At 42.0% G+C, this 16,836-nt stretch overlaps 1 protein-coding gene across 1 annotated transcript in view; it reads left to right on the plus strand.

Annotated features, from left to right (window-relative positions):
- Positions 1 to 16,836, plus strand: part of JAG1 (jagged canonical Notch ligand 1) — a 69,507-nt gene that overhangs the window by 40,329 nt on the left and 12,342 nt on the right. The window contains exons 6-16 of the mRNA XM_070732642.1: positions 3,479 to 3,609; positions 3,816 to 3,935; positions 5,071 to 5,184; positions 6,255 to 6,368; positions 7,426 to 7,539; positions 7,960 to 8,006; positions 11,095 to 11,268; positions 11,654 to 11,807; positions 12,154 to 12,318; positions 12,883 to 12,996; positions 15,269 to 15,382. Of these exons, the coding sequence (XP_070588743.1) occupies positions 3,479 to 3,609; positions 3,816 to 3,935; positions 5,071 to 5,184; positions 6,255 to 6,368; positions 7,426 to 7,539; positions 7,960 to 8,006; positions 11,095 to 11,268; positions 11,654 to 11,807; positions 12,154 to 12,318; positions 12,883 to 12,996; positions 15,269 to 15,382 (1,361 nt within the window). The remainder of the gene's footprint in view (positions 1 to 3,478; positions 3,610 to 3,815; positions 3,936 to 5,070; positions 5,185 to 6,254; positions 6,369 to 7,425; positions 7,540 to 7,959; positions 8,007 to 11,094; positions 11,269 to 11,653; positions 11,808 to 12,153; positions 12,319 to 12,882; positions 12,997 to 15,268; positions 15,383 to 16,836) is intronic.

Raw genomic sequence — 16,836 nt, forward strand, 5'->3', positions numbered from 1 at the left:
GAAGTGTTTTTAATAGGAAAGTGAACACAAGAACAAGGGGACACAATCTGAAGTTAGTTGGGGGAAAGATCAAAAGCAACATGAGAAAATATTATTTCACTGAAAGAGTAGTAGATCCTTGGAACAAACTTCCAGCAGACATGGTTGGTAAATCCACAGTAACTGAATTTAAACATGCCTGGGATAAACATGTATCCATTGTAAGATAAAATACAGGAAATAGTATAAGGGCAGACTAGATGGACCATGACGTCTTTTTCTGCCGTCAGTCTTCTATGTTTCTATGTTTCTAAGAGACAACTTTGTCTATCCCTGCCCTATACCATTCCAATGACTGTCCAGTCTCTTCTTAGAAACCTCAAGTGATGAAGCAGTCACAACGACTGAAGGCCACGAGTGCCCTTCGCCTTTAAGCCATCAGAGTTTTCCTTTGAGATCCCTTCCGTGAAAGGAGGTCCCTACGCCAGGGCTGCCTGGAATGGAGGGAGGTGGGGGCAGGTAGGCCCTATCCTGTGCCTTTGTTATGGAGGCATTGATGAAAATCAAGTGTGCCTGCTTTTAAAAAGGCAAGGAGTGAATGGACCCTCTTACACCAAAATGGGATCCAAATCAATCCCAAGGGGGCCCTAACAGAATTATCCTGAAGAGAAAAACGGTGAGATTCTTGCTCTCTGACTGTCTCTCCATGCAGACTCGCCCTCAAGTTGGCCTGTCGTATTTCTTTTGCCCTATTTTGGTTGGGCCGGATCCCAAGAGATGCACAAGCCAAAGCAGCAAAAAGATTTGTGCTTCTGTCATCCATCTGAATGTGCCTTAGAGGGTTTGCCTGCATTCCTTGCTAGCCAGAACAACAGGCTTTGTTTCCAGAGTTCAAGCCTTCCTGTGCCTCTCGCCTCCCACTTGCTGCCCAGACATGCATTATTGCCCTTATTTACTTAAGGTGCAACTTTCCCACACTTCTTTTATTTATATATATATATATATACATATATAGTACTTCTAGCAGCAGAGCTGCCCTTCCTGATACCCCAGCCTCAATTATCTTCTTGGACTCAGGAAAACCAAACTATATAATATGGGTTTCCCCCCCACCCCCACTGAGTTGGGATGAGTCATAGTCTGCTATGTTACAGATACAGCCATTTAAAAAATAAAAACCCAGCCAAAGCCGCTTTTAAGAACCTAAAAACAAAAATGTATAGAAGTTTCTCTCATTCTCATTAGAAGTGCCATGGAGCCAAGGGAAAAAAAAGGAAAAAAGACCCGATCAAGATGAAATGGGCCTATTTTTGTAAGCCAGGCTCTATTTTTGAAGCATACAATGGCTGGATGTACGTTAAATGTGGAAAGGCCTAATAAATTCCTCAGCTAAAATTAGCCTGGCTTCAGTTTGGCTCATTTTTTTGGAACTGAACTATCACGATGGGCCTTGCCTAGCATTAAAAATAAAGTTGGACTTTTGGAGACGGATTATTTATCTATTTTTTTTTAATGCTGTTCTGTGTTGAAGCAGTGTACGCCGCAAGAGGCTGTTGTCACTTAACTACAGTGGTCTGTTCTGGAAGTCTTCCAGAATCTTCCAGAATTCTTTCTTCCCCAATACCATGTTCTCCTTTCTCACTGCCAGTGACGGGGCCTGTAGTCCATTATTTCAGGCAGCTTTTTGTGAGGGGCAGGAGAGAAGCTACCATAAGGCCTTTGTTCCATAATAAGGATTGCAATCTTGTCATCTATCTATCTATCTATCTATCTATCTATCTATCTATCTATCTATCTATCTATCTATCTATCTATCTATCTATCTATCTATCTATCTGACTGCTATGCCACCCAATCCCAAAGGACTCAAGACTCTTTTGTCCTTTTGGGCCTTCTTTATCCAAAGGGGAACTTCCATTTCCTCTGCTCTACTGCTCCCAGAGAAGATCCCACACTCAGGACTTGAAATACCTGTTGTTTTCAATCTATCAGTGGCATCAAGGCATCTCTCTTTCTCAAAGCTGCTGCTGCTGCTGTCAAAAAAGAAAAGAGAGAGATAATAATTAGGGGGAAGTGGCTTTCCATTTGAGGGGGGTTTTTTAAGGAGAATTGAAACACGATATTAGCATTAAGTGATTAGTTCCCCAGTCATATCCCTGTCATTTCCTTTTCCTCATCACAAGGCTGTATGGCAGGGTATTGCTTTGAAAATCAAACGGAAAGGCTTGTTTTGGAAAGTTGGGTCCAGTGGAGTTGAGTAATTGCAGTTGATTTTTTTTTTTCTCCAGATATTGGGTATAAATAATGAAGTGCCTTTCTTGTTCACTTACAATTTCACACTTGCAAATATTTTTATTACCACAATAGTATGTTTTATTTTTTTTATTTTTTTTTTAAATGGCAATGCTCCAGTGTGCAAGAGCCAGGAATGTGGGGGAAACTGGATGTTTGGATAACAAATTATTTTTCCAAGATTTTGTTGTTACATCAACTTGCGTTCTAGTTTGTTTTAAGTTCCTTTGAGCCAAAGTTTAAATAAAATCATCATAGAACTGGCGTCCCTTTATTATTATTATTGTTGTTGTTGTTGTTATTATTATTATTATTATTATTATTATTATTATTATTATTATTTATTAGATTTGTATGCCGCCCCTCTCCGAAGACTCGGAGCGGCTCACAACAGTAATAAAAACAATATAGTAGTGGAACAAATCTAATATTAAAAAACATATAAAACCCTATCATTATTTAAAAAACCAAACAGCACATTCATACCAAACATAAAACTTTGCTGAGTTATGTCTGGGTTAGCTGTATCAACCACATACATACACACAAACACACTCACATCCCTTTCCTTTCATGTTGTGTGTATGGAAGTATCAATTATCAAATGGAAATATTGCTTTAGAACTTCTGTTGTTCTCTCTCTTAAAGTGGCTTATTTCTCCCCATGTCAGCCTGTGACTCCTTCCAACTGCACAGTGCATACCCCAAACAGTGGTACATCTATGAGCAGAGGGGGGACCTAGTTAGCTAGCTGCTTCATCCTGCTGGGCTGTTTGCCTTTCTGCTGAAATGTCCCTAACCCCTTGTATTCATGAGGGTCTTTGGATAATTGTCGCTCCTCCTGACTCATTCTTTTCTCTTTTCACCCTGATCCCTTTCTCTAATCCATTTGTCAAGGCCCAGAGATTGATCTCTTGTGTCCACCCACCCACTCTCCCTCCTGCGTTTGTGTGAGCTTCAGAAATAGCATAGAGTCTTGTCTTCAATGGCTCCACACTGAGCCTCCCAGAACAGTTATTCTTTTGTACAAAGGCTGCCTTTGGAGACCTTGGTTAAAACTGTTTGTTTACAAGAAGCCACCAAATAAGTCTTGGAAAGAATGCTGCCTTTAAAAAAAAAAAGCACAGGAAAGCAAAACTTGGACTTTCCAGCCACTGGTCCTTTTATTTCCTTTTGGGATATAATTCCAAGCTCTCTTTCTTTGAAGGTGTCAGTATGGATGGCAAGGCCAGTACTGCGATAAATGCATTCCACACCCGGGCTGTGTCCATGGCACCTGCAACGAACCGTGGCAATGTCTCTGTGAAACCAACTGGGGTGGCCAATTCTGCAATAAAGGTGGGTTGAATCTAAGAGGAGCTGTGAGGGGGTTTGAAATGCAGATAAATATCATGGAGGTTGGGATGGTAGGTAGAAAGTGGACTTTGGCTTTGCTTCCCTATTCTGCGTATGAGCTTGCTGCCCTCTGGTTGCATGGCAGAAGACATAGAACATCTGTTTTGAAACCTTTTATTCATTCTTTGGCTCCTGTTTATCCCTTGTAGATCTCAACTACTGTGGGACTCACCCGCCTTGTTTGAACGGAGGGACCTGTAGCAACACGGGCCCTGACAAATATCAGTGTTCCTGCCCTGAAGGCTATTCGGGACAAAACTGTGAAATTGGTAAGAAATTCTCCAGGGGCTACTTTGTTGTTTTCAAGCACCATGGCTGCACCCGTAGGGATTTTCTGGGCAGAATGAGAGATGTGGGGAAAATGCAAAATTACATTTCAGTACATAGGGAAACAGTGGTCATTCAGAACTTTGGACTCCAGCTATCATCTGGCTTACCCAACATGGCTAATGGCAAAGATACTGGGATCTGAAGTCCAAAAGAGCTGGAGAAATACGGTATGGCTCCCAAGTCTTGAGGAAGTCAGCCACAACCATTATTTTCATGCATTTATTAAAGGTTAATTCCCATTAACAAAAAAATTATTTTTATAGACAACATGCATGCACCAATTAAAATACAAATACGATACTGAAGTTCTAATGTAGTACTGGTAAAATACTAGCATAATACAGGCACTGAAGATGTTACTTAGTTGAGTAATGAAATGTTTGCAATATTATTACTTAAAATTTATGGAGAGGGACGTTACCTCAAGTGGATAATTTGGAAATGCTCACCAGTCACCATGCAGTTAAAATCAGTTTGGTTTGTTGTGTGTGTACAGTATATGTATTTAAATAAGATTTATTTTAATTTTTAAAAAATCAGTTTGGTTCAGAAATGTGTGGTGTAATGAGACAACTGGTATGTATAGTGCAAGTGATTCTTAACAAATGCATCTTTTCTTTTATGTACACTGAGAGCATATGCCCCAAAGACAAATTCCTCGTGTGTCCAATCACAATTGGCCATTAAAGAATTTTATTTTATCTATTCTAATTCTATTCCATGTGCGTACGTTGCTCGCTCATCACTTCCGCGCCCCAGTTCTGAACGGCTCAAGCCCCAGTAGTGGGCTGTGGCCTGGGGATCCCTGGTCCTTGAAAATGGCACTGAGAGGAATGTGTGATCAGGAAGTGTGAAATGGTTGTTGAGAAGTGAACTGCTAGTCTCTAGCTTTAGTACACTGCCATTGGTTTCATGGTAAATCCAGTGGCATTTAAAGATGGGTAGATTATTGAGTCTACTGCAAGATGGAAAGTTGGAGGAGCCAAAGGAAGCAAGGAATGAATTTGGGGGAAAGAGGGGTGGTTTACCTTGGCTGCTTTGGCTAAATTGAAGGGGATTCTATTCTTGCTGCAGCGGAACATGCCTGTCTTTCGGATCCTTGCCACAACGGAGGAAGCTGTCTTGAGACCCCTACGGGATTTGAATGTGTCTGTGCACTAGGCTGGGCAGCACCAACCTGCATGCTTAGTAAGTGAATTGGAATGATAAAGCTTTCATCTCTCTCGCCTACTTAAGTGTCACAGAAATTTCCAAATGGTTCTTAATAGTTACTACTGTCAGAAATCATGCCAATTACCAAAACACAGTACCAGTTTCTACCTTTTAAAGATTCTCCCTTAAGAATTCCTAAGTCCTTAAACTGTTTATTTATTACTCGGGCATCTTGCCATTATTATCTGCAAATCTGGAAGAAGAAAAGCAGAGCATGTTCTTCTGTCTTATATATGTTGTCCTTTCAGTTTCAGTGTCCATGGACAAATAAAAAATGTACTTCAGGAGAGATTAGAACTGCAGTTAAGGACAGATTAGAACTGGAAAAGCAGAGCTGGGAAGTACTTTGGGATATAACCCCAGAAAAGATGTTTTGGAATATGCAGGAATGCAAAGGAAAATAGAATGGCACTGGTTCTTGTTTATTACAATTATTATAAGGAAAGTTATTATAATAAAATAATGTGTGCAGGACATTGGTTGGGGAGATACTAGTGTGTGAAACCCAGAGGAGGCCCATGGAAGGGTTGAGTTGATAATAAGAGAGCTCTGTGTTTTCCTGGGCCCCACTTGAACTTCTCCCAAGTATAAATTGAATTCATTGGAGTCCTTTTCAGACTTGAGCTTCTAATCCTGGCACTTAAAAAGCAGGACAGGATGTGTGTGTGTGTGTGTGTGTGTGTGTGGTGTGTGACTATCCATGAATGAATATTTTCACTGGCATTCTGGCCGGTGGAGTAGTTGCCTCCTGTTTGAAGACAATGTGAAACTGACTAGCACTTTTTCTAAAGTCTATTAATGCCAGAAAACATGACCAATGTGACTATTCCTGAAAGTTTTTTCTTATCAAAATTCATAACTAATGTTTAAGGATGCCCAAGGCACAAAAAAAAAAGCTGAGGGGGCAGGGAGGAATGAAAAGCGAAGAGCACAATATAAAAGTTGGATATTTCCTTTGGTGTTTAGCAAAAAGATGCCCAATTGCTAATATGTTGATCAGATGACAATTGCCCTAACTTAAGGCTAAATAAATATTTTCTTGGCAGATATTGATGACTGTTCTCCAAACCCATGTGGTCATGGAGGGACTTGCCAGGATCTAGTTGATGGATTTAAATGTGTTTGCCCATCTCAGTGGACTGGTAAAACTTGTCAAATAGGTATGTATGATAGTGAGGGTTACTATGCCTTGAGCTTATCAGGAAAACCACAGGTTCCTCTTCCGTGGTCCAAACTGATGAAAACAGCTTCTCGGATAAGATATTCAGTCTGTGGACATTGTTAAATTGCTTAATATAACAGATTTTCCTTGCCTCGCCATGCATGTGTCCCTGTGCATTACGGAAGGGAATGTCAGAGGACCTGAGCCTTCTCATTATATGAGGAATTCAGATATGGCTAATCTGGGAATCTCTGGCGTTGCTTGAATTCAGAGGAGGAGAACGTCCTTACCATTTGCCCAAGGACACAAGACTAACCTGTGCACTTATCTTAGCCCTTCCCATCTCCCTGCATGGTGATTCTGCAGGGAGGGAAGGGGGAGTAGCCCCCTTGATGCAACTCTTGAGACTGCTTGCTTATCTTGGGATCGGCTGCAATGCGTAATTGGTTGCTGTGAAGGACAAATATTCCTTCTCAAGGCAGTGCACTCTCCTCCCTGTTTTTTCCTTCTCTTTTGGCCTCGTGGGAAAGTCGGGGCATCCCACCAGCCTCATTAACTCATTCAACCAGGAGAATTTGCGGCTGCATTCCAACCTCTGGCTTGATCCTCTGAAGAATGAGTCATGTTTTAGTCCCAAGGACCTGGGGATGCTCTATTCCTTGGCTAATCTCCACTAACTTCTTCCTGCTTCCCCCTTCCTGCTTCCCCCTTGCTCTTAATTGTGAGGGCCGTTGCCTTAGTCCTACTGATGCCATTGTGAGAAATCAAAACGTGTTTGAGTGATTTAAGCCATTCCTAATGTTTTGAACTGTACTTCCTCGAGTTTGTGATGACAGGCTGCGGCTGCTGGGAGTTGTATTCCCCGGTGTTTGGAGGGCATCAGATTGCCTAGCCCTGAAGTTGTTCTTCTCTTACTTGTGCAATCGTGTAATCTTTCAAAGCCCGCTAGCTTTTAATAAATGTGGAGTGCCTGCTGTGAAAACAAGAGAGGGGTGTGCTTTCCTCTTTCACTCTATCCACAGCTGAGTGTTGAGCAATTCATTTTCTCTTTTCAGATGCCAATGAATGCGAGGGCAAACCTTGTATCAATGCCAATTCCTGCAGGAACCTGATTGGTAGTTATTACTGCAATTGCATTGCTGGCTGGACTGGTCAGAATTGTGAGACAAGTAAGTTTGAGTGTGTGTGTGTGTAGCTTGGAGTTTACATGTTGTCATAATTCAGTCAGGAGGAAGGTTGAGGGGGATGCGAAAAGTCACTGATGTTTTTAGAAAGGGAGTAGTCAATCTGGCAAGAATAAGAAGCAATTTTATCAGACCCATTAGTCCACAATATGGCTAGGTTCTGATAAGGTGCCTTGAAACAATGATGTGAAGTTTCAGTTTAACTCTACTGGAAGAATTGCCGAAGGTTCCCACCCATTTACAATAACGTTATCTCGAGGAAAGCGAGCAGGAAACTTCACAGAGTTTATCTAGCTACAGCTACAGAGCCCCCTGATTTTTTCCCCCTTTTCAATCTTGTATTTCAATTTGCTGTGTTGCGTTCCCACTCAGCTTATGTTTTTCTTTTTCTTCTTTTAATTACAGATATCGATGACTGTGTGGGACAGTGTCAGAATGGAGCGACTTGTAAGGTAAGTAATGATTGATTGCCTTCTGACAGGTCTTAGTGCCAGGTTTCAGCAGAGAATAGTGATAAAGAGTGAATAGACAGCACAATCTCTTTAGCATTTGTGTCATTTTTGGCTAGATTTCTGCTAATCTGAGAATGGGATTTGGGAGAGGAGTGAAGTCCTCATTATTCTCACTGAAAAAGCGTCTTTTTTTCTCAAAATATGCCCATAAGGTTCCATCTTTCTCCTTCTCTCTTTTAAATTAAGCTCCACAGTGGACAATTGGAGAAAATTCAGAGATAATTTTAAGTTCTAGTCTACAGGCAAATCCAGGAAACAGATTGGGATGCTTCATAAATTGAATTCACAAAAATCAAATTCCTTAAGCACCCCTATAACAGCCAGAGTTACTCACTTGGTTCAGAAAGGTTGTGGCGCTGGATAGTATATTATTCCAGCCCATTGTTCCCGCTGTGAAACAAATCTCCCTTTAGGAAAGGTTGTCAATCAGATCTAAATTCAACCATTTTGCTCTTTAAGTCCCAAGGAATCCAATTTCATACACTTGCCTCTCTCACTGGTCCATCTGCAGAAGCTTACTTGATTACCACATTGTTTCTGTAGAAAGAACCTTTTCTGATCATTTTGAAATGAACATCAGCACTCAATGCTTGTCTAGCTTAGTATCATTACCGCTAGCGTCAACACGCTAACCTGCCCACAAAGCACATAACCATGGTTTGATTATAATCATGGATGGTTTGCACACACCATAAGCATAATGGGTGGATTTTCCATCAGATTAATCGACTATGAAATGATTATGTTAAGACTTAGCATGATGCGTGAACTAGGCCCCTGCATATGAAGAGAAAATCATTTTACGCTGAATAAGCACAAAATGAGGTTAATGGTAGGCTCCCTTGCAGGGACATTCAATTTCATAGTACCCTTCCTATGTCATTTTTCAAATTTTAGAAAGCTACACTATCACATGCTATTAAAGCATGTTCAGCAATCTCAATGCGGGAATGCATAATTTGTTGCTGCCGGCAGTTGTTGTCTATATTTTAATGTATTCCATCTTTAGCCTATCCTTCATTCAAACTGGCACGCTTCTCCCTCTATTCTGCTCCCGCTCATTTTAATTCTCTCACCAGTTAGAAAGAAGGAGGGCTTCCACTGGTGAAATGGGAGTTCAACCTGACATGGAAGAGATTGTTGCTCACCCACAAATTAGGTGGCGAGACTAAATGCATGAGTTTTTCTTTTCTTTCTTTTCTTCTTCTTTTTTTTTCAGGAAAAGAGGCTGGGAGAAAGACACGAATTTCCTCCCGCTTCTATTCTGCCCCCTTTTTCTCAGCTTAGCTTAGTAAGGAGGACCAGCTTATTTGTTAAAGGGGTAAACATTGTAGAACCCAAACTGGGTTTTACAGTGCCTTGAGTCCATCGTTAGTGTCGTCCTCCTGTATCTCTCTCTAAGGCCAGGGTTGTCCAACTTGATATCATTGAGAGCCACATCAGAGTTCTGTTTGACTTTAGGGGACCAGGGTGGGCGTGGTCAGCTCAACGTCACTGGTGTTGGGGATGTCTGTAGCTCCGAGCTCCATTTTCGGATGCGACAGCCTCCTGCAACCCTTTACCAGTGGAAACGGAGCTCAGGAGGGCAACCCGCGGCCCTCCTGAGCTCTGTTTTTGCTGGCAGAAACTCCACAGGCCTGTCCATCATTATTTCCAGGCCACCCGCCCCCACAGGCCAGATGTAAGCACCCTGCAGGTCTGGATGCGGCCTCTGGACCTTGAATTTAACACTCCTGCTCTAGGCTATGAATTTCAGACTGTGTATGCAGGAAGGCACCAGCGTTGCTGCCTCATTCTGTCTGGTTAGCTCTGATGATGCAGCGATTCCATGTCCCTCTGGTTTGACTTCTTCATTGCCCCTTCCATGCATCGCATGGGTGGTTCTCGATTTATGGCCATTCATTTTGCAACCTTTCGAAGTTTCCGTGGCACTGAAGAAAGTGTTTAACAACCAGTTTGGCATCCCCACAGTTACATGATTAAAATTCAGACGCTTGGTAATCAGCATGCACAGGATTAGTTCTCGACACTTCATTTAGTGACCATTGAGAGTTAGAACGGTACTGAATAAAAGTGACTTATGGCCACTTTTCACACTTATGACCATTGTAGCATCCCCATGGTCATGTGATTTACATTCAGATGCTTGGCAACTGACTCACATTTATGATGGTGGCAATGTCCTGGAGTCATGTGATCCCCTTTTGCGACCTTCTGACAAGCAAAGTCAACAAGGAAACCAGATTAATATAACAACTGCAGTGATTCCCTTAACAAATGGGGCCTAAAAAGGTGATAAACTAGGGCAAAAATTTCTTAACAAATTTCTCACTTATCTATTTATGATGGTTGCACCATCGTGGCATCACGTGATTGCCATTTGCAACTTTCCCAGTTAGTTTCTGACAAGCAAAGCCAGTTTTGCTTCACAACAATTTGATTCACTTAACAACTGCAGCATTCAGTTCACTGTGGCAAAAAAAGGTAATAAAATTCGGCATGACTCACTTAACAACCATGGAAACTCTGGTGCCAGTGATAGTCATAATTTGAGGTTTCCCTAAGGGGTGGGTTCTAACTTACCTTGCTACCAGTTAGCTTCTTCCAGCACTGCATGGGGCAGTGCTGAAACACACACACACCAAAAAAGAAGAAGATGAAAACAAGATGCACAGTGCCAGAAATATTTTTTTTTTAATTATTTTTTTAAAAAAAGATGGTGGCACCCACAGACCAGCATGGACTGAACTGCATCAGAAATCATCATGATGTCACCAGAGGGCCGCTATCTGTTTGGGCAAACCGGTCCAACCTGGGAGGAAGCCACCCCTGGACTCCCTCTAAGTCCCAGCGCTCATGGTCCAAAGAGAAGGGCTTATGTAGAGCTGTGCTCTAAACACTATCCTCTGCCATCAAAGGGTCTCTCTGTGTTTTGCGCTGCTTGTATGTGTGAATGCTTTGTGTTTATTGGCAAGGTAAACTAATCTCTCTTTTTTCTTTTCTTTTTGGCACCCTTTTGTCTTTCCAGGATTTAGTGAACGGTTATCGCTGTCTCTGTCCACCTGGCTATATCGGGGATCACTGCGAGAGAGACATCAATGAATGCGCGAGCAACCCTTGTTTGAATGGAGGCCACTGCCAAGATGAAATCAATGGCTTCCAATGTCTCTGCCTGGCTGGCTTCTCGGGAAACATCTGTCAGGTGAGGCAGGTTCCAGATAAGAGCCCACTCAATGTGCAGTTCCTGGGTCTGTAGGCTGAATACCTGCATTCAAGCGAGCAGCGTTAATAGACGCTTAATTTTTTTTTTAAAAAAACCCAGCCACACCAAGAGTGAGGTGTGGGAATTCATAACTCGGGGAGTGTTTGTGTGCATTCAGGTTGCAAGTGCATGCCGTTTGACAACCTTAGTATTTTAGCGAGGGCTGGTGAGAGCTGCATTGTGTCTGGCATAGACAGGCAGTAGAGGTGGCAGATAAAATAAAGGTCAGATTCCACATTTCCTTCCTGTGACCGTGGGAAGAAGATGAATAAAGCCTTTGACTTAGATCCTCTTGTTTCCTCTCTCTCTCCACCATCACTGACAGTTGGACGTAGATTATTGCGAGCCCAACCCTTGCCAGAATGGGGCCCAGTGCTTCAATTATGAGAGCGATTATTTCTGCAGCAACTGTCCGGATGATTATGAGGGCAAGAACTGTTCCCATCTCAAAGACCACTGCCGCTCAACTCCTTGTGAAGGTATGCCTTTTTTTGAACCTTGGCGCTGGGCACTCGCTCGTTCACCCCGGGACAATGATGGATGCTCTTCGTGCAGAATGGCCCAAATTCAGCCTCCAACATCTCCTGACCTTGGCAACTTTTAAGACTTGTGGATTTCAACTCCCCAAATTCTCCAGCCAGCCATGCCTAGGAGATGAAGTCCTGAAGTCTTACAGTTACTGAAATTGGGGGAAACTCTGCTTTAAAACCTAGTTTAATTTGAATGTACTTCCCCCCGCAACAGCAACAACTGTGGAGAATCCACAAAGCTGCTGGTAAGACAGTAAAGACTCTTCTTTTCCCCTTGCTTATCTCTCTTCTGCAGTGATTGACAGCTGTACTGTTGCCGTCACTTCCAACAGCACCCCAGAAGGGGTTCGCTATATCTCTTCCAATGTTTGTGGCCCCCATGGCAAGTGCAAGAGCCAAGCGGGCGGCAAGTTTACTTGTGAATGCAACAAAGGCTTCACTGGCACCTACTGTCATGAAAGTAAGAACTGGAGATGCTTATCTTGATTCCTCTCATTTACATCCAAGTTTGAAGCTCCTTGTGTAAATAATAAGAACATTTGTCTTTGGGATACAGTACAGGCGCTCGTACATCTTTTCAACCCTGTCGAGTTCTCCTTTTCTTCTGCTGCAGTGAATTGACTGGAGCCTTGGGGAAATTGTTTATTAAGAAGTCCCTGCCCTTAAATATTTAACTTTTTAATAAAGTATATAACATTAACTTGGGTGTGTGTACAGAAGGCTTCTTTCTATTAACGTACAGCAAACTAACCTTGCCATTTTTATTGACTGCCTTACATAATGTTTAAAGCATGGGGGAATATTAAGAAAAAGCTGGGTTTTTTATAAGTCTACTTTCCATCTTTTAAACAAAAGGCCAGGAATCATGGTAGAGCATGTTGAATGAAATAGATTTAATCTTGACATCTCTAGGGACAGAGCTAAAATAGTTTTGTCCGGGGGACATGATATTTTTCAAATTAGATTAGTTTTTAAAGGGCACCGTCGGTCTAATTCATCTCAATTTTCAATCCTTGTTTTGCAGACATCAATGACTGTCAGAGTAACCCATGTAAAAATGGGGGCACGTGCATTGACGGCATCAACTCCTACAAGTGCATTTGTAGTGACGGCTGGGAAGGCACCTTCTGTGAAGCAAGTAAGTGGCGCCTCCTTTTCCAGCAGACGGGAAGATGGAAGGGAGAAGAAATCTCTTTGAAAACACTATGGGCTTCATATATTGAGCAATCCCCCTAGATATCAGGGGAATTGGGGATCTTGGTTTGGATCAAGGAGAAAATAGTTTTCTGAGTTTGTAGGCTATATAAAACATTTGAAGTTGCAAGTATACTATTCTATCCCAAATTGTGGAAATAGTAAATGGACGTTTCATCCTTCCCACTTTTGTACCCTACTTCGTCTTAATTTGGACGTTAGGTTAGGCAAAGAGGAATTTATTCTCTTTTCACAAAGCCAAATAATTACTCTTTCTGATCTCATATGTGAGCCAATTATACAAGCCTTTATGTGTTGATGCTTTACGTTTACCTACTTGTTTTTCTTGCTGTTGAGATACTCAGGATGGTTGTCTTATGTTCACCTCTCTCTAAATTACCTGAGAGCGCTTATTTATTTGTTGGTTTTATTTACTGCAGCTTTTATTCAGCTCGGAGCAGCTTACCGAGGATAAATAAAATAGAGCTATCATAAAGCATGAAGAGAAATGAAACAATAATGCCCCAAGCAACAGCTTCAACATCAAAATCCATAGCAGCATCTAGATTTAGAACAATGTTTGAGGCAGCCAAGAAGTCTGGGAAATGTAGTTTTCCCAAGGCATTTGAGGTTTTTTTGGCAGAGAAATCTGATTATAAGTTCCAAGCCATTGCACCACTGGAAGAGTAACTTTTGCATTTCATTTTTCTTCTCATTATGTGCTCACATATGATGTGAAATAAATGTTCTAGAGAAAAAAGGATCCTGTGTTTCTAGCTGTCCTTTTGCTCCATCTAGTTAACTGCCCTGTCTAAACTTATTATATGGTTAAGGCAGTGCATCTCAAATAATGGGGCACAGCCCCCCCGGCGAGGGGGGTGAGTGATGCCAGGGGGGGTGCATGACCCTGGAAAACATGCTTTTTTTGGCCACAGGGAGTAGGATGCACATCCTACCTGACACTTGTACCAGTACCTCCGCTGTGTTCCTTGGCGTTGTGTCCAGGGCATTCCGTTCTAAAAGAAAAAGTCTGGCGAGTTCAAACAAACTTCTTGAATTTGCACGATGTTTTCTTTTGGAACGGGCTACCTTGGACACAACGCTGAGGAATGTGACAGAGGTACCAGTACAAGTGTCAGGTAAGAAGCACATCTCATGGTGGGGTGCAATTCGGGGGTGGCAGGACAGGCGGGGCAGGCCGCGAGATGCATGTCGGCAAAAAGTTGGGGGCACAAAATGTTTACTTCTTCCGGGGGGGGGGGGTCGTAACAGAAAATAATAGAGAAGCACTGGATTAACTGAATGTTGGCTTCCAGTGATCTGATCTGCACACGCGCACAATCCCCCCTTCCGGCGCATGCGCATAGGCCTTACTGAAGCCTGAGACGGTGAAAAAATGGGCAGACTGGAAGTTCAGAAGAACAGACTTCCAGTTTGCCCATTGTGCTGTTTTTTGCATTCCGGAGCCCTCAGGGAAGCTTCCTGAAGTCCAGGAGTGCAAAAAACAGCACAATGGGCAAACCAGAAATCTGTTTTTTTCCAAACTTCCGGTTTGCCTGTTGGGTGTTTTTTTGAACTCTGGGCTTCAGGGAAGCTTCCCTGAAGCCTCCGGACGGTGAAATGGCCTTCCCCAAGGCCAGAAACCAGCTGACTAGCCTACGCATGTGTGCTGGAGCTGACAGAGGGCAACACCTCGCCTGCCCTCTAATATGGCTCTGCATTCCACTTGCGGCATGCATGCTACAGATTCGCCATAACGGCTCTCGGCATTTCCTTCTAACACCATTAGGCATCCGGCAGACTTACCTTTTATGAAGCTTATACCGGAAAAGACTCTTTTACCTTTTGAATGACATATTACTGTTGTCCTTAGTTTTTATTTTGTGACAATGATACTAGCCTCAAGGAGAGTTTGCCACATGCTTAAAGTGTTCCAAGGACACTCAGGACCACATTAACCTGAGTGTAATTATAAGGTCTTGGGGGGTTTTTTGCATTCCAAGGGACTTGCAGTTGTCTCAGTAGTGAGAAAAAACAAAAAAGGAACACAGGGATGGAGTGCAGAATAGAGGTGATAGGCATCAAGATCTTGTGGCTCTTAAATCCAATAACTACAGACTGAAAAGAGAAACTTGAATAGGCAGACAAAGAGTGCTCTATAAATGTCTTTCGCTACCACAGATGGATAACCAGCTGGCATTCTCTGTTATCTCCAGATATCAATGATTGCAGTAAAAGCCCTTGTCACAATGGAGGGACGTGCCGAGACTTGGTCAATGACTTCTTCTGTGAATGTAAAAATGGCTGGAAAGGAAAAACCTGCCACTCACGTAAGTGTTTTTAATAATTTCACCAGACTTAACACTAGTGGTGTTCGAATGTCATGTTTTGTGCCTGAATTCACTCAGCGGGGTGATTGTCTTCTGAGCAGAAGGTGAGTTTCTATTCCTCTGCCCTTGAAGTGTTTAAAGTATCTGCGTCCCAAAGATGCTTTTTTGGGGGAAAAAAACCTGGACTTTCTTTGTTTTTGCTTGAAGATCTTCAAAAGCTTCTTGAATGAGAAGCAAAATGTCTTTGAGCAAAAAGAAAGGAACTCCAGTTGCCTTTTGAAAAAGCACCTCTGGAACAGCCATGACTGGATGACTGGAGAATCTCCATAGACAAAGCATCCTGTGGTTCGAGGCCAGGTGGTTTATGAACGCCGGGGTTGAAGTTACATTATGCCAATCTCTTCCTTGTCATGAATTCAGGGCCCATTTCTTTTCACAAAACTACATCATTTTGAATATAGGGATCAATGGGGATATGTTCCCAGCCTCAGCCTGGTGGTGCCCTTTTCTCTACACCTTCCCTATATGTTAGAAAAGTCCAAAAACATTGAGGGATGAGGGCTTATATTGGGGAGGGGGGACAGGAAGAGGGAGGGACACAGCTCATGTAAGCTATCATGACTGAGTGGGGGAGAAAAGATTGCAATAAGCTTTAATCAATATACAGGTATCAGATCCTGATGAATTTGAAACTGAATGCAGCTCAACTGTCACCCATTGTGACCACTTGGATTTTTAAAAGTAAAAAAGGAGAAATGTAAAGTTGATCAAGGTTAAAATATATATGGTGTTCTTTTGGTTGCTCTTAATGGGAATTTCTTGACCCAGGACTAAATGAGGAGACTTTAAAAGTTTGTTTGCAGATAGGATTTGGGAAGAATATAAAAGTTGGGTTATTTGGTTAAAGTTTAAACTACAGATGTTCTTCCTGGTATGTGTTAAATTTATGAATTAGTTCATGAAAGGAAAGAAAGAGAAAATAATAAGAAATGGACGTGGGATGCTATTTGAAGGAATAAAAAATCAAGTTTCTTAACATGTTGCTTCCCGTAGCTTTGACTAGATTGAAATGAGGAGGCTTTAGAGCTTTGTTTATAGATAAGAGATGGCAAAAAAGGGAGGTTGTATTTTTAGAGGAAATGATAAATTACTGTATTAAAGGAAAGGAATTTGTAACTGATTTATTTGATTGAGGTTCAAATAGCTATCTTGTTATTTCTAGTAATTCTTAGTGGCCTTTTGCTCTGATAGAGGCTTTATCATTTGCTTATAGATAGGAGATGAGATATGAGAAGAAAGAAAAGACCTTTTATTGAAATGTTAAAGGTGACAAGTTACTGAAATTGTCCTTACATGTCTTGATGAAAGAGGAAATCATTTCTCTTTACATATTCTTTTCTTTTTACATATTCCTTTCTTTTTCTCTGCACTTTTTACTATAATGTCCTTTTCAT

This window comes from Erythrolamprus reginae, chromosome 1 (genome assembly GCF_031021105.1).
Source record: "Erythrolamprus reginae isolate rEryReg1 chromosome 1, rEryReg1.hap1, whole genome shotgun sequence".
NCBI lineage: Eukaryota > Metazoa > Chordata > Lepidosauria > Squamata > Dipsadidae > Erythrolamprus > Erythrolamprus reginae.